We start from the raw sequence: 22,524 nt of genomic DNA on the forward strand, positions 1-22,524 counted from the left end.
AGCAAAGGGTTGTGGGATCTAGTGGGAAACTATCACTCCTGGTCAAGGAGTAGTGGGGGGAATGTGGATCAGCGGGAGCTCCACTGACTGACCACTGAGCTTGCTGGGGCATTAAGCCTTCCCTAGCCCAGCTCCTGCCTGTGAGACCCCAGTGGAGGGCCAATCTGGGTTTGAAAGGTGCTTTAATATGATCATTCTGGGGATAACTGGGATGTGTAAGACATCACATGGGAACTATTATGTCAACTAGACATTGAACCATTGGCAAAAAGCCAAGCTTAATGAGCTAATCCTAGAGAGCACCATGGTTCTCTATAATATTTGTGCTTAATGTTGAAGGATAAGCGGGATTTAAATCAAGGGAGACAGTGCGGTTATAACAGGGATGTCAGCTAAAAGGAATTGAAGCTGAGTGTCCAACCATGCTCTTTATGTAGGTCATGATGGGGAAAAGATGAGAGGGTGGCCAGGAACTCAATTCTTGATCACCAAGGACCCTGAAGACCCAAATCCTGTCAAGCCATGGCACCTCCTTCCTCTGTCCTCACCCCACCCCTTTATTTAGGGTAGGTGTTGAGAAATGTAATTTCTGGATCTCACCATATGAATATTTAAAGTTTTAATATACATTGCCAAATTGTCTACTGGAATGACTACACCAATTTACACTCCAGCAGCATTTGAGAACACCAGTTACCTTGTGCCCTGACACGAGAGATTATCAAAGAAATTTTTACCATCCCGATAGGTAAAAATGGTCCTTAATTTTTTAAAGATTGGTATTTCCTTGATTACTAGTAAGTAATTCCTTGATTACTAGTAAGGTGATTCCTCTTCTGTGAACCTCTCATTCATGTTAGTCACTCTGTTTTCTGTCGGGTTTACAGGCGATGATGGCAGTGAAGCCCCTGGAGCTGTGTGAAGCGGCAGCTCTGGGTGTTTCCCTTTTTCTTGTCGATATGTAGGGATTATTTATACATTCTGACAGTAATTCTTTGTCATTTATAGATATTTCAAATATTCTCTTCTCTTTAGATTTTGTATATACTGTTTTAGATTATACAGATATTTTAATTTTGCAATGGTCAAATCTATCCTTTTATTTATGGATTTTTGTATTTTGGATCTTTTTAGAAAATCCCCCAACCATATATGTATTCTCCTGTTTTTCCTAAATCTTTATAGTTTTTAAACACTTTTAGCCATGTAAAGCATGTAGGATTTATATTTTTCATTGGTGAGAGGCAATGAATCAAATTCATTTCTAAATTTTTCTCCCCAAACCATTAGTTGAATAGTCCAGTGTTTTCCCAGTAATTTGAAATGCTCTCGTTTAACATATTCTAACTCCTCATAAGTGTCTGTTTATGGATGCTATTCTGAGCCTTTGATCTATTCATCTGGTCCTGAGCGAATGCCACACCTTTTTAAGTACTAGAGCTTAATTAACATGTTGATTTTTGAAAGAACTACTCCTCATTTATTGTTCTCTTTTGTTTTTATTTTCAGAATAACCATGGCTATCCTTGAGCACTTCCATTTGAATTTTGTAATCAGTTTGTGAATTTCCATAGAAACTCCTATTGAGATTTTCTTGGGGATTACATTGAAATCATTTGGGGAGAAATCACATTTTCCAAGTATTTAGTCATCCAATCTTGAAATGTGGTAAATACTGTCTATTTTTCAAGTTATTACCTTCGTCTTTGAAGATGGTTTCACTTTTGTTTTTTAATGCCCATTTCTGTTAGGCATTTTTTTTTAAGTTTACCAAATCTGTTTATGTTTTATTTACATTTATCTTGGGATGTCATGACTTCTACTGCCTACATATACAGAAATATTATCTGATGTTTACTTTCAGTATTTTCATTTTATCTTTTTTTATTGATGTTTTAATAGTTTATAACATTGTGAAATTTTGGGTTGTACATTTTTGTTTGTCCATCAACGTAAAAATATGGAACGCTTCACGAATTTGCATGTCATCCTTGCGCAAGGGCCGTGCTAATCTTCTCTGTATCGTTCCAATTTTAGTATATGTGCTGCCGAAGCGAGCACCTGTTAGGCATTTTTATAGATTATGTGTGCTGCTCTCATGAATGAGACAGCCTCATCATCATTGTTGTTGTGATTATTATCAATATGAAATAATAAAAACTTTGTAAATGAACTGGGCTGAGTACAGCCTTTTCCATAGCTATGACTTTGCATTTTGCTTTTTTAGAAATTTGAAAGCTAAGCAGGTAGGAAATTTATATTCATCAGTACTCAAGCAACACAACTATGTCTCTACACCCAGTATGCCCCAGATAGAAGGATGTGCAGATTTCTACACGTTAAGAGATGACCATGAATCTGAGACTACAAGGTAGAGAAGCGTCCACTCACCCCATTACTAATATATATGCACAACTACTGATGGTCTAATCACCAAGATGAGCCATCCTTTCACACTAGTCTCTAGAAAAGATGACCTTATATTAAAAAAAAGAAGAAAGACGATACGAGAATCTTTCTAATACCATGAGTTTCAGTTTCAGGTAAACATTTAGAGATCGTTAAATGGCCTTCCAAAGAGGTGAACATAGTGCCACTTTGGTTGTACTTTAGCTTTAGTCTTATCAGGTTAGATAATTAATGAACTTGTTTATGATTTAAGGGTACATTTCAATGCAGCTTGAAATTCTCAAAGCTAATCATGATCTAGACTCTGAGGGCATTTTCAAGTGTGCAGTAGATGTTGAATGTACCCATTTTTGCTTCTGCAATAGCTTTGTATGAAAATTTCTTTTTCGTGAGTGAAAATGTGAAAATGATTGAAATGCTCTTACAGGCCAGTAAAAGCTGTGGCTCTCTCCGGCCACCTGCTTGGAACTCAATAACCAGATGGTTTTATCTTCCTTGGTGGCAGGAGTGAAGTAAGCACTACTGAGAAAGACACCTTTCCTCTTCTGGATTTTTCAGGTGGTAAAGTAAAGTTTTGTGCCTTTCTTATCTCTACCTCACAGAAGTATTTCAAGCACCTAAGAAGTACGCCAATGTGGACTGCCACCAAAACTCGTAAGTGAAAAGCTGTATATAAATTCATGTAACTAACAGATACCAAAGATCTTGAGACTTTAGGAGTGATAAACAGTGGACAAAGATTTAGAAATGAAAACTTAGACCTGTGTTCAGAAGTATAAGAACAATTAGAGTATTGGACATCTCCAGAAAGGAAAAGGAGAAATCCCTTATCACTCAGGGTCAATAAATTTGGACCCCACTAATCATTACTAGTTTGTTGTGGAATTCATGAGAATTAAATATAGAGTTTATAAACTCAATTTTTAAAGCTATTTTGAGATAAATCTGTATATGACCATTAGATAACTTAGGGAGTATAAGGTCAAAAAATTATCTAAATTTGTGAAGTGACCATATTATATTACATTCTTTGGCACCATTTAAAATAAAATTCTCAAACCAGGTAACAGATTTTTCTGTTGAAATTATTTGCTAAATTGACTTGACCACAAAATACTACGTCTTCTGTAGATCTATTCTTATACAAAGATCAAGAAGTCTGTGTGTGCACTTTTATGAAACCATCATAGCCATAGCTTCTCGGAAGGACACGGTGTTTATAAGGTTGGTTGCATGCTGATTTTTGGAAAGGAATTAATACATAATTTGAATTCAGAGTACAAGCTTTTAAAAAATATGATCCAGCTTGGAGAGAAGCATTTCTGAAATACCTCTGGGGAACAAATTTCTTTTATTAATCCAATCAGCCATTGGATTATCATTCTTCCAATTTAATTACGTTTATCTGCCAATGGGTGACTCTGCTTCTTATGCATGTAATTTCAGTGGGTGCAAACGCTGAAGGCAAATAGTTGTCCTCAGGGAGATAATTGCTGTTATAATTATTTACCCATGCAAGTTAGCTCTGTTAGAAATTTAATCCTCGTCAGATGACCTGGCCATATGAGAAAACGTTTCCTATGTACTCAGGTGGAGGAAGAGCCCTTATCCTCCTTGGACACTTTCTAGGCAGGCACAGTGCTAAGTGCCTTATATACATTACCGCATTGAATCTCTACAATCTTCCTATAAAATGGGCATGATCACCTTTACCTTTTTGAGGAAGAAAGCATGGTCATTTAGATGGCAGGTAGAGGAACCAAGATTCAAACAATGCAGGCCAATAGGCTAGAATGAAATGATTCTTATTTCACAGGGTGTTTGCAAGGTTTAAATGAGGAAGCAGCCCAGTGCTTTATACGTTGTTATCGTTATCCTTGTAATTCTTTCTTGTAAAGCATTCAGCCCGGTGCTTTGTACGTTGTTATCGTTATCCTTGTGTCTGTTCATAGAGATTTTACTTCTGCAACCACTGCCTACCTCCTTCCAGAAACCCTTTCCCACAGACAGGGCAAACAATCATACCCGGAGCCTTTGAGGCCTTTGCCCGCCCCACCTCCTTGAGAATGCTTCATCTGGCTGCTTAGGGATCCTCTCCTCTCCCAATTCCCATTGCTCTCATGACTCTGTCTCTTGATAGGAGCACCTGAGTGTAGAGTGTAGCATAGAGGTCTTTTTATCACATGGAAGCTTGCTTTTCCTCAATCTAGACTGTAAATCTATTGAGTACAGAGTTTGCTTGGATCTCTCCACAAGGCCTCACAGGGTACAGGGCTCCATACCAGGCCCTGAATCCATACTCTTTGATTAAGTGTGAAGCCTACTATGAATAATTAACTGCCTGAAGGCCAGGAGGTGCTGAAGGCTCAGGCACAAGGCGGCTGTTCCTCATGAGGGATTGGGAGACTTCTCCTGAGGGAGCCTCCTGTCTCAGTGCCACCTGTTGCTGGCCTTCCTCTTTTGATGATAGCAGCATATTTTGGTGGTGTGCCATGTCAGGGGACATCTTTTGGGTTTTTCTCTCTTCAGAAAAACCGGCACTGCCAACTCTTCTTCTGTTGCCATATCCCGTGTGAGCCCCCTGCCCTCACACACAAAGGGCTGCAGAAGAGGGTGGGTCACCATTTTGCAGGAGAAGTGATGTTTATGAATAGAGGCATTGACTGCTTTTCTGCTCCAAAATTGAGGAAAAGGGATCCCCAAAGCAATTGCTCGTACAGTTCAGGGTTATATTAAGAAGGGGAGGCTGACGTCCTGCACACTGGGTGCCTGGTCTTGCTGACCTGTCCTGTCACCATCAGAGCAGGCAGGGCAGAGGTGTGGGAGGAGTAGGGTGTAGAGGAGGGAGGAAAGGATAGCCCTAGGAAGCAACCTTTACAGAGAGGCGGGGATATGGCCCTGCTCCTCCCTCAGGCAGGCTGGGAGGGAAGGTGAAGTTAACGGCTGTAGGTTTTCGGGAACTAACCCACTGTGGGGAAAGAGGTGCTTACTGCAGGGGAATGACGCCCAGGGCTGGCAAATGGGGATCTGCCAGAAGGTAGAGCTGCTTCTTGAAAGGGAGCCACAGAGCGCAGGGGAGCTCCTTGGGATGGAATCCTTCCATTGGCTGGGCTTACTGGGGCCTGCCTGCCTCCACACCAGTACTTTCCAGAAGGGGCTCGGTCAGCAGTGATGCCCAGTGATGGGAGCAAGCTTAGCCACGGGCAGTCTGATAAGCAAACCACGCCTCTTTCTCAGCTTCCACATCTCAGTCTGGAGCCGAGTTCAGGGAGGGAAGAGGAAGGCGGTGGGAGAGAGCAGACCCTGCTTTCCTTCCCTCCAGGCCCCCAGAGCCATAGGTCTGGCCTGCCCTTGTCGAGGAAGGCCTGAATGGAATAAGTGCCTGAAGTTCTCAAATGATCAGGACCGGTCTTAATGAGTGAAGCAAAGCTGTTTTCATAAGTAAAAATGACTCAAAAATTAAGGAATTGACTGAGAAGTCATTAAGGTAGCAGCTCCCCAGCAGGAAAGAGGGTTTCTAAAGAACAGAGTGACAGCAAATATTGGTAAACAGAAGCTCCTTTGTATTTATATGGCTGAGGATAAGACTTCTCAATGAAACTCATTACTTCTTGAGCCCCACCAGGGACTGCCGCTGGGCTGGGCGTACACTGAATTCTCATGATGTCTCTGCCAGGCAGGCTGAAACCTCCCCATCTTAGAGCCACATAGAGACGAGGTTCGGAGTGCTGACTTGACTTGCTAACCTGGCAAGGCTAATAAGCAGCTGAGCTGAGATGCAAACTTGGTACCTGCTCTTTCCACCCATCCCTCCTGTTCTCCTACTGCCCCGAGCTATGCAGTGCCTACTATGTGCAGAGGACCTCACAGAGTCCTGTCTGTCTCAACTAAAAATCATGGCTTTGCTTTAAACCTAACATACATCAGTTTGAAGTCAGGAATGAATGGAGGAACCACTAACCATCTCCCCCAACGCTCATATTCCCAAGAATGGTAGGATGCCATGAAGTAGAGGGCGGGACCGAGTTGGAGTGAGGGCTGCCAACTATTTAAGTCCTGTCCTCATCCCAGCATGGGTCTGAGTTCTGTATCTCTCCTCCCCAGTAGCTGCCTTGGTGATTTTTTGGGGATTGACCCGCTGACACCAACTGAAGAAATGATTGACTGATATGCTCCTTCAAGGGTCACGTTCACAGGGACAGTTGCCATTTAAATAAAATCTTATCTTCAAGGTCCTGCTCAAGACATATGTCTGCTTTCCTAGCATTGCACTGTAATGCCTAATCATTTGCAAAAAACTTGAAGAGCTAGGCAATGATTATTTTAGAAACAACTGAAGGAACGGCCATTTTCTTTGGGCTCTTTTTTTGCCTATATAAAGCACTGATTTTACTAGGAAAATATAGTTGCCTCAATACAGAAAAATTCCCCAGAGAAACTGAAGAGTAGGCATGGGGGTGAGTGAAGCATCTGGCGTAATAAGAAAGGAGCTCGTTGCTAAGCTGGAGGTGTGAAGCCTGAGGACAGAGGCTTCCCACGTCCATCTCACTGGGAAGATGTTCCAGTTGCACCTGTGGATTGTGGCCAAGTTCTCAGTGACAGGTGACGTGGAGGAGCCTCATAGGAAAATGCCCTCTTTCCAAAGGAGGCTGGTGGCTTCTGCCATGTCAAATTTGAGTCCCTGAGGCTGTTCTCTATATTGCTGGTCAACTGAACTCATGCATTTGTCACCCTGCCTTTGTGTTCAGGCTTAATTGCCTTCTTGATCTCACCCATAATTCCCTAATGAGGACACAGAAGTGAGACTGCCCATTGAAACACTCACAAAGATCTGAAAAGCCCTCCTGTGGGGATCCAATAACTACACGTTTGTGCATTTCATACCTGGGAACACTAGAATTCAGGAAGTGTAAGACCCTTTTTCAAGTGCTTATGGAAAACAAAAGCTAGTCTCTGCCCTGTGCACTAACTATAGACATTTCTCTGCGGAGTTATGGAAACAGTTCGATAGCAGTAGTTCCTGAAGTAACAAAGCCTAAAAGGAAAAAAAATAAGCAGCTCTTTGTGGAGTGAATGTGCTAGTGGTTCTGATTCGAGGCCACAGAAAGATCCCGTTTCTATTCTGGTTGAGCCAAATGCTTGGGTGCACGACTAGCTCTTTCACAGAGACTGAGAAAGAGGTCAAGTTGGATTTTCAGATCTGGATCAAGAAGGACAAAATGCATATGTAGTTCAAAGCCCTGGTGGCCCTTGGTAGCTGATAGGTCACTGGGAAGAGATGGCACTGGAGTGTAAGCTGTCTATTCTCCCTCAGTTGCTTGAACAATCTGTGTGAACAGCTCTCTCACGGACCTGCTTGAATATTGACGGATGAATCTCTTGATTCCAAATAAGAACTAATACGTCTTTGTGAAGCTAAGATAAAATGGAGGGAGAGTAAGTTTTCTATAAATTGACCACCTTTACGGGGGAAAAGGTAGCAAGAGAAAAGAAATTGAACTGCACATGAAAAACAAATGTGAAACTTTGGACTGAAAGCATGGACACCGTAAGCAATACCCTTCCCTGCTTCCTTCTTCTGCCTCCAACTGAATTTCCAGTGTAAATGAAGCCCAGCTCCCGCGAGGAACCACTAACCACTTTTTCAGCCACTTCAGCGTCTTTTCACATCAGGACAGAGAATGTTGAAATTGCATTTTCTTGAGACTTTTATGCCACAGAGAATAAATCATGTTGCTTTGCAAAAAATAAACACTGACATAAATAACAAGGCCAGGCTAAAAAAGAAGCACCAACGGGCCGGGTAATAGGACCTCAGAGAAGGTAACTAGCCCAAGCACACCCTTTCCTAACTCCATTGACTCCAGAGGGAAGAGACAATGCAAGGCTGAGGGAGGGGGAGTCTTCAAGTAAAATTAGGTTGACAAACTTTGATTTCAGGTGAGCTCAACTGCAAACAATGTTGGGGCTGAAGAGGGCGAGATCCAGGATGGACGGGGATACGAAGAACGTGGCTAGCCCCACAAGAGGAGTGGGGCCGTTATGGGTCTTTTGTTCAGAAGACAAAGTGCAAGCATCAGTTCTCGGAGCTCCAGTCTGGCCAGGGATGTAATGAATGTAGTGGGGACGCTAAGTGCATGTCAGTGACAGGCATCTACCTGACCGACCTGTCCATATGAGGAAGGAGTCTAGTGGACTAAGGAAGTGCAGGAGAAGCTAGCCAATTAGGAAGAGGCCTGGCAAGGACTGGGAAGGTGACCGGAACTCCATCCATGGCGAGGCTTGTGGGAGGGTCTATGGACTTAGAGAAGGGAAGGCAAATGCTGCTGTTGCCTCTGAGGAGTGGGACTGAAGTCAAAGCCCGACAGGCTGATACGTCTGAGGCTGTTGGTTCATCATTCATTCACTCAATTGTATATTGGTCATCCACCAAGTGTCACATACTATACTAGGCAGATACCCTGAGAGGCAGCCATTCTCTGTTCCCCCAACGGTTTACAGACAGTGGGAGAATCAGAAAGGAAAACCAGACAGTAACAGTGCAGGACTACGGAATGTATCAACAGAAACTCTATCAGTGCTGTGGAGCATCTAATTCCAGCCAGAGGCTGGGTAGCAATGAACAATTACCATTTATCAAGTGCCCATTCTATGCTAGACACTGTGCTTGGTGCCTTCACACGTGATCCCAAGTCTTACTACAATTGTATAAAGCAGGCGTCAACATTCCCATTTTACAGATGATGAAACTGGGGCTCAGAGGAGTCAGATCACTTCCTCAATGTCACACCAGCAGCAAGTGCTGGGGGAAGGATTTGAACCCAGGTCTGTTTTGGCTCCAAAGACCATGCTCCTTTGAACAATTCAAAGCCCGTAAATATAGAGCACACACAGCCAGAAACACTCTTCTAAAGAATCTTTTAGGATTATTCTACCCAGACACAAGAAAGATAATAGAGATTACAGCATGAGACAGAGAAAGAATTAAAATAGTGCTTTTAATATAATTTTCAGCAAACGTACAGTATGTACTTTACATCATATATTTCTAAACTGCTCATCTGGAAAATATAAGCTGCAAAAATACAGAATACCACACTCAAAATCTATTGAGTATGTGCTTTTTCCCCCTCCATTCTGTGAAGCAGGGTGATTTTTAAACTCTCCTAATAAAATCCAGCCTCGGCTGATTTCAGATGACGTGTTGGAGCCCTCAGTCAGTCAGAGAAGCATTCCCTAAGACGGGGTTTTCTAAAGCATGTCAGCAGGCCAACCCCACAGGAGCCAAAGGAGGGATGGCCGAAGGGAATTTGCACACCAGGTCAATATTACTCTTTAGTGACCCAGGAAAAATGCCTACTCCGAGGGTTGGGAGGACTCCTGACCACAGCCACCTCCTTAGTCCTCATCACAGGCCTGTGCTTGGGGCCTCAAAGGACCACACACTGGCCAGAGAATCCACACAGGGACCCTTGAGTTCTTATGCAGGCAGAGCTCACTAAGTCAGGCCCGCGAGGTCTGTGGGCGGTGGCGGGCTGTTCTCTGCAGGCAGAGGAAGAGGGCCAGACCCTCAGCTTCTCACAAAGGAGTCTTCTGAAGGTGAATGTGACTCGGGGCAGGTTTTCTCAGTCTCAATGTCTTGGTACTCTGTGCCTAAAGGGGAGGAGGGAAGAAGAGCCAAGAGGAAAAAGAAATCGGTCTTTTCTGGTTTTCCTACTTCTTTTTTAGGCTTATGTAATAGTATCATGGCTTTCCAGCGGAACAGAAAAGAGCAGGGAGTCATACCAGTAAAATGCTGAGTTTTGCTCCATGTAACCCCAAGGAACCAGATTCCAAGCCCAAAGACCTTTTTGAAAGCCACATCTTTCCAAGACGCATATTTATTTATGTAACTATACCAACACCCATGTGGATATTTCTTCTAAAGATGTATTCCAGTCACTAACTTATCCTTATATAAATCACCAGTGACAGACCTCATGTCCTAGAACTCGAAGTGTCACCGTAGTCTCTATTGAAGAGGTGGCTGAGTGCCAGAGAAAACCTCCCGCGTCGAAATATCACGCTCTCTCCTCCAGCATTCTGAACCAGTTTGTTTCTCCTTTAGCCACAGATCTTTACGGCATGCTGAGTGAAACAATCTCCTCGTTGGAGCAAGGTTTTTAAGCGTATGCTACGCTTCCAAAATAGATGCTGTGGCTTCATTTAAAAGACATTAAGAACTCAGCTAGTCCCTGTGATGATTTACAAGCTGTGTAGGTCTCATTGACTGTGACATGCAGCTTTCCTGTTCAATGATAGGCACAGGGGGCCATACAAGTCCCCCCTCATTTACTTGTCCTCTTTAGACTCTGACCCAGTGGTACAAAAGGTGACAGTTTGGAAATGTCATTCCTTTCCTTGGGATTTTGCAGCTGAGCTCTGACTTATAGAAGCAGCAGCCCACAGGTTCTGGGCAATTTGGAGCATCCTCCCTCATCTTTCCCAAGACTCAAGTTCTTGTAGTCTTGGGGTTCTGTTGGAAGCCTTGGGGCAGGGAGTTGGGGAGAGTGGGATAGAAGCAAGAGAGCTGGGTTTAGTTCTTGCGTGCAGAATAAATAAGGCAGAGGAAAACTTCTGATGTGGCGAAGACAGAAGGAGGAAAGAGGAATGTTTTTAAACGTCTCCAATGTTTCATTATGCAAGTAAAAAAGAGTTTTTCTCATTTTAGTTTCCTGTGCCCATAGGCTAAATTTTGCAGAGGTTCTCACCTCTAGCTCTTGGCTCATTTCTTTATGAAACTATAGACTTCCGTGGGGGTTTTCCCTGTAATAGATGCCCTGCTGGCCTCATCGAAGCTTCCTAAGAAGCCATCTCTGTCTTCTCACTTTGGTGGCTATGTGGTGTAGTGGAAAGAGTATGGGTTCAGGAGTCAGACAGACATGGCATTGGCTTCTGCTGACTTTTCTAACTAGCTGTGTGACCTCGGGAAGCTTGGGTTTACTGAGCTTTAGTTTTCTGATCTGTAAAGTAGAAAAAATTATACTTACTTTATAGGGCTGGTGTGAGAAAGCTGCTGGGAGCATTACTTGGGATCATCCCTTTATGGCCCCTGGCACGTGGGTAGCAGGCTCTTAATAAACTTGAGCACCCTAACCCCTTCCTTCCTTAAAGGAGCTGGACCAGAGCACAATTTATGTGTTAGTTGGGTTCCTCTTGTAATGAGACTTCCTACGTTGCATATTGCCAGTTCATTTTATGGCCTTAGATTACAAAATCAAACAGTGTTGACAAACACATCTCCATGAGAGCTATCTTCTACTAAGTTAGCATGAATTTAAGAAAAACATTGTTTTGAGGGATTTAATGGGATGGCAAAATCTCAACCTACACAAAGTTAAACCTCCAGAAAACTTACTATGTTGTTCCATTTGCTCATAGCAAAATAATATAATCACTTTATCCTATGGAAAAGTTCGGAATTTATGTTAATCATCACCTACTGATTGCTGGCCTGAGTCATTAATACAAAAATAGAAATGTCTAGAAACTCTGTTCCTAAAAGCCTAGCATCTGATAATAGAGTAAGACATATCCAAAGAGTGACCAGCGTTGATGTGTCTGAAGGCCCTGGGCCGGAGCCAAGCTCCAGGTCGATGCTGCGGATGCAGTGGTGCCAGGCGGGAGAGGTGTCTGGGGTCTCCCCACTGGAGCCGATGACCAGCACTGAGGAGTGCCTCCCTGGCATCTCAGTGCTTTGAAGGTGCATTTCAGAGTGCCTTAGGATGGAGGAATTGCCTGTTTCCTCTTACCTGTCTGCTTCTGGTAGAATACCCATATAAACTGATCACTGGACTCTGTGGTTAAGACCAGGAATAACACAGGAAGAAAGGACATCCCCATCATATAACTGTCATGATGTCCTGGTTGTTACATTAGGGAGCATGTGAGAGTGTATGGGATCCCATAGTCCATCTGAGCTGGAGTCTTCCTGATGAAGCAGTCCCTACAGATGGGGAGGGGGTCTCTTACGCCTTGCCCAGGAGGGAGTGAGTAGCCATAAACGCTAAGAACATGGGCTTTAGATTCATAGACCTGGGTTTGAATCCCACTCTGCTTTGTGATCTTGAGCCAATTCTGGAACGCTCCCAAGCTTCGCTTTCCTCGCCTGTAAACTGATGCTGGTAAGTTTCTGCCTCACAGGGCTATTATTGAGACTAAATGAGATAATACATGTAATAAGCTGGTTCATAGTAAGTGCTTGGTAAACGTTAACTACAATTATTGTTAGTCATTATTAGTGCTTACCAATTATTCCACCTGGCTTATCTATTAGCCTTATACTGCCAATGTTTTGTGTTGGTGGGAAAGAGGGAAGGGATTTGAAATACTATTCAGTCTCTGGATTCACTCTTTTATCTAGTTCCTACATTTTCACCACCCATGCCCATTTCTATCACTTAAGGGAAAAGGATGATTACGCTGGTGGAACTACAAAATGCATCTCAGAGCTTAAAGGGGCTGCAGCTTGTATAGTTCAAATTCCCCTCATTTCACAAGAGGAAGATAATGTTGCCTTCAATTATAAACTCTGACAATAATGGGGTACTTGACAATAATGGGGTACTTACCTCATTCTTGGAAAATGGGATACCTGAATTAGATTCCTGCAGTCAGGAACGTCAGCGTTGATGGACACCTGGCTAAAGGATCCTTCCAACACATGACTCAGCAAGTGCTATACGAGCCTCAACTGCTCGAGCCCCCCATACATGCTGGGCTGCTTCAGACCTCAGCCTGTGCTGCAGAACAGAGATCAGCACACTATGGCCCTCAGCCAAATCCAACCATGGCCTTTCTTGGTAAATAAAGCTTTATTAGAACACAGCCCACTGCAGCCCTACATTGTCTAGGGCTGGTTCATGCTGCAAGAGTTGAGTAGTTGCAACAGAGACCATATGGTCCTCAAAGCCTAAAACGTTTGCCACTTAGCTCTTTACAGAAATTTTGTGAACTGCTCTCTAGTTCTTGGTTTCTAGACCACCAGCTCTCTGAAGCCTTCCTGATTCTCAGGGCCATGAGAAAGAACTTACCACAACCATGAATCAGCCCTACTTGCACCCAGACAGACAGACTGACCCAGCTCCTAATATTATCATTCTATTGCTTTTGTGTTCAGGTCTGTCTGGCTCATTGAGCTGTGAGCTCTTGGAGGACAGGACCATGACTTTTTCACCTTTGTATCTGGTCCAGGGCCTGGCACATTGCCAAAATTTTAATAAAGAAATGAGTGAATAAATATGTTTAGAAAATGTCAAGCTCCTACAATGTACCCCCAAATGACACTATCCCCGCAAAGGAAAATCATGCTGCCATGTGGGTGGTCTCTGAGAAGTATGAGTTCTGTCCCTGTCTCCACGACAGTCACAGATTTCTGATACAGGAGACGTTTGCTTTTCTGAATTTCCCATTTTAGGCTTTTTAACTCATGTCCTTTTGCCATGATAACCAAGCACTGTGAGGTTGCCTACAAATGTGAGAAAGGGGAGGCATGGGTGGGTGGCTGTGTGCAGTGTAGAGTCTACATGTTATCCTAGGCAACAGGCCCCATGTCATCTGAACAAAGATATTTCTTGCATATTCCACCAGTTAGCGATTCTTCTGTTTTACCAATTTATTCTTGAGCAACCATAATACCCTAGAGGGGCTGGGTCCAAAGGCTGACATTTAGGGCCAGTTGCCCTAAGAGATAGGTCCTCGCAGCTGCTCAGAACTCAAAAATTGGACTGAGTTGGGAGAGGTGGGTATAATGAACAAGGAAGGAAGGGCAGAGAGAGGAGGATAAGGACTATATGTCCCCCACTAACTTTTCAGGCTGAATTTAATTTCACTGGCACTCTCTCTTGGAGAATACGGCACCTTGTAGGTGTTTGACCTGGATTCTAATCTAAAGGGAAACACAGATCATGGTTGAGAGGAGGCTGATGAGAGGGCAGTGGTGTGAGCTCAGTGGAGCAATCAAGCCTCTACTATGTGTCTGGCACCTTCTCCTGGCTTCTGGACAAATGTCTGGTTCTTCCAAGCCATCAAAACAGGTAAAAACAGCACAAGACAGCAAATATTCTGTCTGTTGGACTGAAAAAGCGCTCACCTGGTTTTCTCCCCACATCTAAACCAAACCAAACCAAATACACAAACAACAATAAAATAGAGCATAACTCCATCAAACTGGAACAGAAGTTTATCCTGTCCTTCTCCTTCTGCCCTTGACTGTGTGATCAGCCGCAATGATTTCTACACGTTGACCTTTATTGCTTAACACTGCTGAGGAGTGCTTTCAGGACTCCCAAGCAGGGCTTAGAAGACAGGTCTGGTAGGCCTGACTGCGTGGAGAAGAAACCACACGTGCCAGGACCTGAGCAGCAGGCAGCAAGAAAACCAGTCTTGCAGGCCCACGGGGAGCCCACAACTACTTTTCCACCCCTCTGTGAAGATATATATATTTTTCCATTTTACACATTCCTCAACGAATGGCCTCCTCTGGAAGTGTGGAAGATAATCTATTAGCAACCATGGCACAATCTTTTTCCTGAGAAAATTCCGCAGGTGTGGTGTGGCTCTCATCCAAGGGACTGGCTGGTTGCCCTTGTATGGACCCTTTCTGCGGGTCACCTCAAGCCCGCGTGCTTTACAACAGGAAGGGAGGGGAAATCTTGCCGTGCCTGAGGGAGGGGAAGCTGTGGTCATTACTGGAGACAGGGAAGTGGAATCAGGAATTTGAATGTATAGATGTAACTAAACCAAACTTTAAAAACCATCACTAGAGGAAACTATTCCACTGCAAGGTGGTGAGAAAGAAGCGATGTCGATGGAGAAGCACACTCCTTCCTGCTTGGAAGACATTAGGAGGCCTGTCAAAGGACTCCTTAGAAGCTCTTGGTTTCCCCTAATTATTTTGTTTGTTAAGTGCTACTAGCAAACTCCTTAGAGGGGGACCATGAGAGGAGGGCTCTCTCGCTCCTTTGTTAGCTGTGTGGAAAGCCCGCATGCTGTGGCCTTCTGGAGTGGCATTGTCCCCAGGGTGCCTTGGAGCTTCACAGCCTTGCTCTGTGGAGGTGTGAAGAAGGCAGCAAAGCTGCCCATCTTCCTGACAGTGCACAGCCTTGGCTGAAGGAAAACAGCAAAGCCGCCCCTCATAGAGAAGGATACTTTTACAAAATGTGTTTACTTCATTTGCAGGAACAATATTGGTAAAAAATTTCTTGGTTTATGTGAAGGAGTCACAAAACTCTGTCAAAAGTTGCAGCAGAGGGAGCCTTTTTCATCCATCCCTGGGCATGTTCACCTAAGATGGTGGAGGAGTTTGTAGTAGAAGAGAGAGAACTTTCACATTCACTTTGTAGGTTTATTCCGTTCCTTACATTTTTGTTTTCTGTAAGTCCAACGGAGACCTTACCAGGAAATCTCTTCATTCAAAATACCACTCAAAACCAAACAACCAAGGGGCTGGATCTAGCATTGTATGTACAAAGGTTCTTTGTAGCACAAAAGGAAAATTAAAAGCAGACTAGGTTTTCTGTTCTGTAGTATATGAGAAAAATTAAAAAACATTTTTTGAGGAAGATCAGCCCTGAGCTAACATCTGATGCCAATACTCCTCCTTTTTGCTGAGGAAGACTGGCCCTGGGCTAACATCCATGCCCATCTTCCTCCACTTTATATGGGACGCCGCCACAGCATGGCTTGACAAGCGGTGCGTCAGTGCGCGCCCGGGATCTGAACCTGCGAACCCTGGGCCTCCAAAGCGGAGCGTGCGCACTTTGCTGCGCCACTGGGCCGGCCCCGAGAAATTAAAATTTTAAAAGGTGACACAACACACTTTAGAACCATCTTGCAACAGAGGACTTTTAATTTATATCCAATTGTTGATAAAACTGAACCCTGGAGTTGTTTTCCTTGCTCATCCTAACATCTTATTCTCCATCCTAAAATCTTAGGGAAAAAATCCAAAATGCAAAGAGTTTTAAAAAAGCTTTTTTAAAAAAACACAAAAAAATAGCCCCATGGAACAGTAGGTCACGGGAACTCAACGTGTGTGTATGGAGTTTGGAAAGCTATGCAATAATGTATGAGGGCGGTGACCTATTAGCAATACATTTTCAAAACAAAACCAACCCCAAACCTGTATAGAATGGTTTCAAAGCCTTCGGAGCGACAGAGCATACATATTTTACGAATTGGTTGGAAAACAATCCTGCCTTCTACTAGTTAACATACTGATGAGTGTCCCCATTTTCATGAACAAGGACAGACTAAAACTAAACAAACAGATGAAAGGGTTATTTCGGAAGCATCCTGTCCCCAACAGCTGATCACGGTGGCTGCGCACCCCCACACAAGCTCCTCTCGCGGTTCCTCGCTTGGTCGTGTTTCTCTAGTTTTGGGCTGTCACTCAAATGCTCCATTTATAGTGTTAGTTAAAAATTTGGGACAACAGCGGCACCCCCTCCCCCGCCCTTTTTTCTTTCCTGACTCTTTTGTTGCCCTCTGGGTGAACTGCAAATATGTGTCTGAGGTGAAAAAGCAAATAAACCAAACCCTTGAGGTCTTTCCCAGGGCCATGAGTGGCCTAGACAAAGGTCACAGAAGACTCACGAAAGGTAAGTTAACTGGGCCTTTTGAGTGGGTGTGTGAGCATATGCGTGCTCTCACAGAAGCTCTGTCCCTTTACGGGAATGGCCTTATAAAGCTGTAAGAGGTTTTTCCCATAATTCTTACCCCAAATAATGACAGGTTTGCTCTCTAGCTGTTCGAGGTTCAGCCACTTTCAAAACATACACAAAGGCCTCTTAGTTCAAGACTGACCCTGAAAACATTATTGACGTTTCCATGCATTGGACATGCGGTAGCTTCCAGGAGCTTGTGGGTCTATTCATTATCACAGACACCACAGACCACTCAACAACAGTTCTTTCTCTCCTTCCTATCCCCAGAAGCACTGCACCCATACACACAACCCACATCTAAGCGTGGCTCCTCCACAGGCTGAAAAGAATGTGAAACATGAATATAAAAGGGCTTCCCGTGACAGTGATCACTGACTCATGGGGAATAAAGCGAGAAGGCAAATTTGCAATTCATCACATTATCCCCTGTCGTCTCCAATGTGATTCTTTTAAAGGCAGGCTACATATACACTCTTTTTCAAGCATTTTTTTTTCTTCTTGTAACACATTGTATATTCTTATTGTTTTCACAGAATATCCAAATGAAGATAAAATGATAAAAAATTACAATAGATTAATTGCATCCCTTGAATGACATTATATTTTTGGTGCATTAAAAAAAGGAGAAAAGTAAAAGCAACCAACCAGCATAATAAATTCGGTCTAGAGAACTGTGTTAGTGACTGAAGGGTTAACACATATTTTAGAAGTAGTTAAAAATAGTATTAGAGGATTATACATACAACAGTTTGAAATTCATATGCATTGCATTTTTTTCCTTAAAAATGGCAAAATGTTTGGCAAATGTAAGCAATGACTTGGACTATGTTGGGTTTCACCGGCTCTGAGCGAAGTCAGTCATAGCCAGGTGAGGCCCACTGCTTCCTGAGGTCACTCTGTGGGGCTGGGGGGAAGTGGGCGCCCACCACTGGGAGGTGCTGCAGGGGAAGGTGAGGTGCTGGCCCCCCACGCCCGGCTCCCCCTTGGGCCCTCAGTCTTGAACATGGAAATGGAGCTGGTGAGAGGTGCCAATTACAGACTCCAGCACAGATCACCCATTAGCATCGCTGAGAGAACTCTGGGGCCTTGAACCACATGCAGACTGGGTGAGTCGTCTACACAGTGACCCATATTGCGAAAGTTAGAGAGAGGAGTGGCCTTCCGCTCCTCCGACTTGCGTGCCTCCCCAGCCCCATGTGGAGGGGGAGGGTGGCACAGGGTGTGTCACTAGTGCTTATCCTGGCAATGTTGTCAACTTGTGTTTCATAGTAGACTTTTTAAAATATTTGTTTGTTTTGTATGTGTATGTATATCCAGAAATGTCCATCCTCCAAGCTGGCCACCACTGTTCCCTGAATTTGGCAGTGCCTGTTGCTTGCAGCTGTCGGCATCCTGAAAAACCAGGAGGTGCCTTCAAAGAGTAGACTCTGAGCCCCAGCAGGTCGCACGTCAAACACACGATCCCATGCTCTCCTTATTTTGAATCCTGTCTGGCTCTGATTTTGAGAAAAAAGACAAAGGTTGTATATATGTGTGCGTGCGTGCGTGTGCGCATATGTCTCTCTGTGTGTACTGAGGTTTTTTTTTTTTTGGAAACCTTTTTTTTTTTTTTTTTTGGAAAAATGACCCTTTGATTACTAATACAGAGTTCAGCCCTCCTTCAGTCACTATAAAACGGACTCCATGTTTTCACACCACTCATGATCTTCAAGGTTATAGATAAACTTTGTCCTGTGTGTCTGGTTGGCGGGCACAGGGTCCCTCCCCAGATTGTCTAAGGTCAGAGTAGAGGCAAAGAACTCACTGGTGCTCAGCCCGCCCTCGTGGTTTTTGATGTATCGTTTATAGTTTTTCCTCAGGCACTGCCACGTGGTGGTGTAGAGGACAAAGGCGAAGGACTTGAGCGCGATGGCGATGCTGACGTACAGGTATCTATAGGCCACATTGTCGTAGAGGACACAGGCGCCTTGCTCCCCACAGAATGTGCTCCAGAACAGGCAGGTGGAGTCAATGCCGGCCCCAAAGATGAGGGGTGGGGGGATGAAGCCTGTGGGAGGGAAAAGAACATTTAATGTTCTGGCTCTGACGGCTGCTTCTGTGTAGAGACTGCCTCCCCTTTCCCTGTATGTGTATCTCTTCCTACAGCACTGTGGGCTAACATATCACACTTGGTGGTTCCATAGCACAGTGGTGAAAAGACCCTGTCCAGAGGCCGAACTGCTTGAGTTTGAATCCCAGCTCTGCCTTTTACTTACTGTACAAACCTGTGAAGTTATTTAAGCCCTCTGTGCTTTAGCTTTCTCATCTGCAAAATGGGGTTACCCATACATGAAAAGCATTTAGAACAGTGCCTGGTGCACAGTAAACACAAAATAAATGATAGCTGCTATCATCACCATCTGCTAAGAGTCTGAGAAGAAAAAGAGAGTCTTTCCCAAAGGGAGACATTCTTGGTGTCACTTAAAGAAGTGCAACCTCGTAGAAGGCACTGCAAAGAGGTATCATACTCTGTACGCTGTTCCTCCGCACGGGGCTTCTGGGGCTATGTGTGCCCTTGAGTGGAGGGAGTTGGAACCAGGAGGGCCCAGAAGTTGAACGTGAGTACCTATACCTTGTGTGTATGTATACATACATACGTAAGTGTATACACGTATATACATATGATGTGCACAATACACATCATATATGTATGTGCACACACATATGTAAATATACAGGTGTGTATGTACAGTTTAAGATGGGAAATATCTGCGTACATACTGACAGGTTCCCTTCCCCTAGATATTACCACTGGATCAGAATACTTTTCATTCTGAGCTGGGAACTGGTTTTAAAAGCTTTACAATAGAGCATTTCGGACACCATCGAAAAAGGCAGATGAGATGAAGACTATTTACATCTTTAACTCAGTTCTGTGTTACCCACTGTATTCAAGTCCCTTCTCTTATCCCCAAGCTCACAGATTATCAGTCATGGCTGCACATGGAAATTATCTGAGGCTTCCCATCCCAGACCAATTAAAGCAAAATGTTTGGTGTGCAGCCTGGTCATCAGCATTGTTAAAATAAACATTCCAGGTGATTCTGGCCTGTTGGGGGGAAAAAAAAGTTTCATCTGTACTACAGGAAAGCAATGGATGAGTCATTAATATGAATTAATTGCTTCAGGCAAAACAGTGCCCCCAAGGCCAGAATGGGTGCCAATCACCTTCTGTGAGAGACCTCAGAAGAGGTAAGTGACCCCTGGATGCAGGAGGCACCAATTGCGAGATCTCATTGCCGAGGTATCCCACTATCCAGAGTGTTCTTTCCAGGGCCGGTCCTGGACTGAGTTTCACTTTTTATTAAGGAAGGTCCCTCTGAGAATCTGATAAGATACAGACCCTTAGTCCAGAAAAACGCATCCACCCACAAAGTCACACCCATATTTCAGGGGGTTCATGGACGCCTGGAGTTCATCCACGATCGCCATAAGAATGCCCCCGTTATATACACTGCAAGGCCGCCTCTCTCATGGGCCCTCAGAGGGCAGCCTGGCAGGGAGAAGGTTTAATGAAGGAAGCAGCACTTCCTTGATTTTAATGCCAGGACTGGAATGGCAGGAGAGGGGGACGGCATTATCCCATCAGTGCTAATGAGGTTGGCAGAGCTCCCGGCTCCCCAGGCCCAGGTGCCTCAGCACATCCTTAGCCCTCTCCAGCTCTGTCGCTTGTTACCCCAAAGAGAAACTCCCGAGTTTCTCCTGAATTTTAGTTGAAACCTCATTAAACTTCCAGGCAGCTTGATCTAATAAACAAACTCCTAGCTCAAAATCCCCCACAACCTGCTCCCTCTTTGCAGCTTCCAGGTCAGGTTGGTCTTGGTGAATGGAAACTCATACCCCAGCATTCACTGGCCAAAAGGCTGCCCCGCGGTTTGAGACCTTCCTCATCCACCAGTGTGTGTTCTCCGGCCTCTAAACGAATGCCTTTCTTCATTTAACTTAAAAGAGAGCCAACAGGAGGAACTGTCATGGCAACCACATAATAGAAACTAAGCTACACTCCACATTATTTAGGTAAAGAAATGGAGATCTGGAGCTAATTTAAATTATGGATAGACTTGGGGACAAATGGGACAAGTCTGGCCGGTTCCTATGGCCCCGTGGGATAAGTCACATCCATTCATCCTTCCATTTCGCAGTTTTATTAGGTTGTGATTAGCTCCCAAATGCTCCTCCCTCCCCTTTCCTTCTGCCTCTCTCGAGGTCACTTCATTTCGTCCTGGACCCCAAACCACCAGGCAATGGGGAGCTAAGACAACAACACCTCTGGTAAAGGCTCTGCCGTGGGAAGGAAGGAGAGTACAGAGGCCCCTTGTCCCTCAATGCATGGGCGCCTGAAGAGTTGTGCACAGATCCAAGTTGGGCTAATCAAGGCATGGTTTAAGCACATCGGAGTAAATCTACAATTTAAAGGAACCATTAATACTTTCTTAACCCAAAATATCCCTCTAAAATGCCAATATGTAATTTCTTCATGTATCTGAGTGAGAATCTTTATAATATCGAGCTGACTTTAAAGTAGGGCATGTGGGGCCGGCTCCGTGGCTTAGCGGTTAAGTGCGCGCGCTCTGATGCTGGCGGCCCGGGTTCGGATCCCGGGCGCGCCCCGAGGCACCGCTTCTCCGTCCAACGTGAGGCCGAGTCCCACGTACGGCAACTAGAAGGATGTGAACCTATGACATACAACTATCTACTGGGGCTTTGGGGGGAAAAACTGAATAAATAAAATCTTTAAAGTAGGGCATGTTTCTATGTGCCAACAGTGTCCATTTTATCCTATTGTCAAGCTCTACGACCAGGTGACAAGACCCTGGAAAGAGTCAGATGAAGCCTTCAAACAGAAATTAGAAAGCTAAGCATCTAGCAAAGTTTTTCATATTAGACTCAATATTTTGGAGAACATTTGTGGTAGACATGAAAGAACATTTAAGTTAAGGAGCTGGAAGCTTGGGGCAAGCTACTTTCTCTCTCGGTGCCTGTTTTTTGATCTTTAAAATGCAACTACCACCACCTGCCTGGTCAGGGTCACGGTGAGCACTGATGCAAATGAGGTCAGGGTTACGCAAGGGTCTGGTCCCTCCACACGGCCAGAACTTCTGCTTATTTATGTCACACAGGGGATTTGGGGTGAGAGCTTAGAATAAACTCTGGGTTGGTACCTTAAGTATAACGTTTATGAGATTCCTTTTATATTTCTGAATAGAGAAAATATTGGCTTTTCCACCAAATTCATCTTTTCCTTTTTATTGACTTAAAATTCTCTCCCAAAGGGGCACTCTAGCTACCGGGTCCTGAATTCCAGGTATGCAAAGAATACTAGAGATGAAGAATTGGCTAGATCTCTTTCATTAGAGGCCTTGGCCATTCT

At 44.2% G+C, this 22,524-nt stretch overlaps 1 protein-coding gene and 1 non-coding gene across 3 annotated transcripts in view; both read right to left on the minus strand.

Moving 5' to 3' along the window:
- Positions 1-1,954: 1,954 nt before the first annotated feature.
- LOC147917678 (U6 spliceosomal RNA) lies at positions 1,955-2,061 on the minus strand. The gene has a single exon (XR_015551822.1). It is a non-coding gene; the product is annotated as a U6 spliceosomal RNA (small nuclear RNA).
- A 7,327-nt stretch (positions 2,062-9,388) lies between these two features.
- The window catches only part of SLCO3A1 (solute carrier organic anion transporter family member 3A1), a 294,020-nt gene continuing 280,884 nt past the window's right edge, over positions 9,389-22,524 (minus strand). The window contains exons 10-11 of one of the 2 annotated variants that reach the window (XM_004431917.3): positions 18,919-19,161; positions 9,389-10,062 (exon numbers count right to left, since the gene is read on the minus strand). In XM_004431917.3, the coding sequence (XP_004431974.1) occupies positions 9,980-10,062; positions 18,919-19,161 (326 nt within the window). In that variant the 3' untranslated portion in view covers positions 9,389-9,979. Of the gene's footprint in view, positions 10,063-17,697; positions 19,162-22,524 lie in introns of those variants that run through there. The other variant, XM_004431916.3, reaches the window with a different exon arrangement.

This window comes from Ceratotherium simum, chromosome 3, assembly GCF_057802395.1.
Source record: "Ceratotherium simum simum isolate JZ-2026a chromosome 3, ASM5780239v1, whole genome shotgun sequence".
NCBI classification, from domain to species: domain Eukaryota; kingdom Metazoa; phylum Chordata; class Mammalia; order Perissodactyla; family Rhinocerotidae; genus Ceratotherium; species Ceratotherium simum.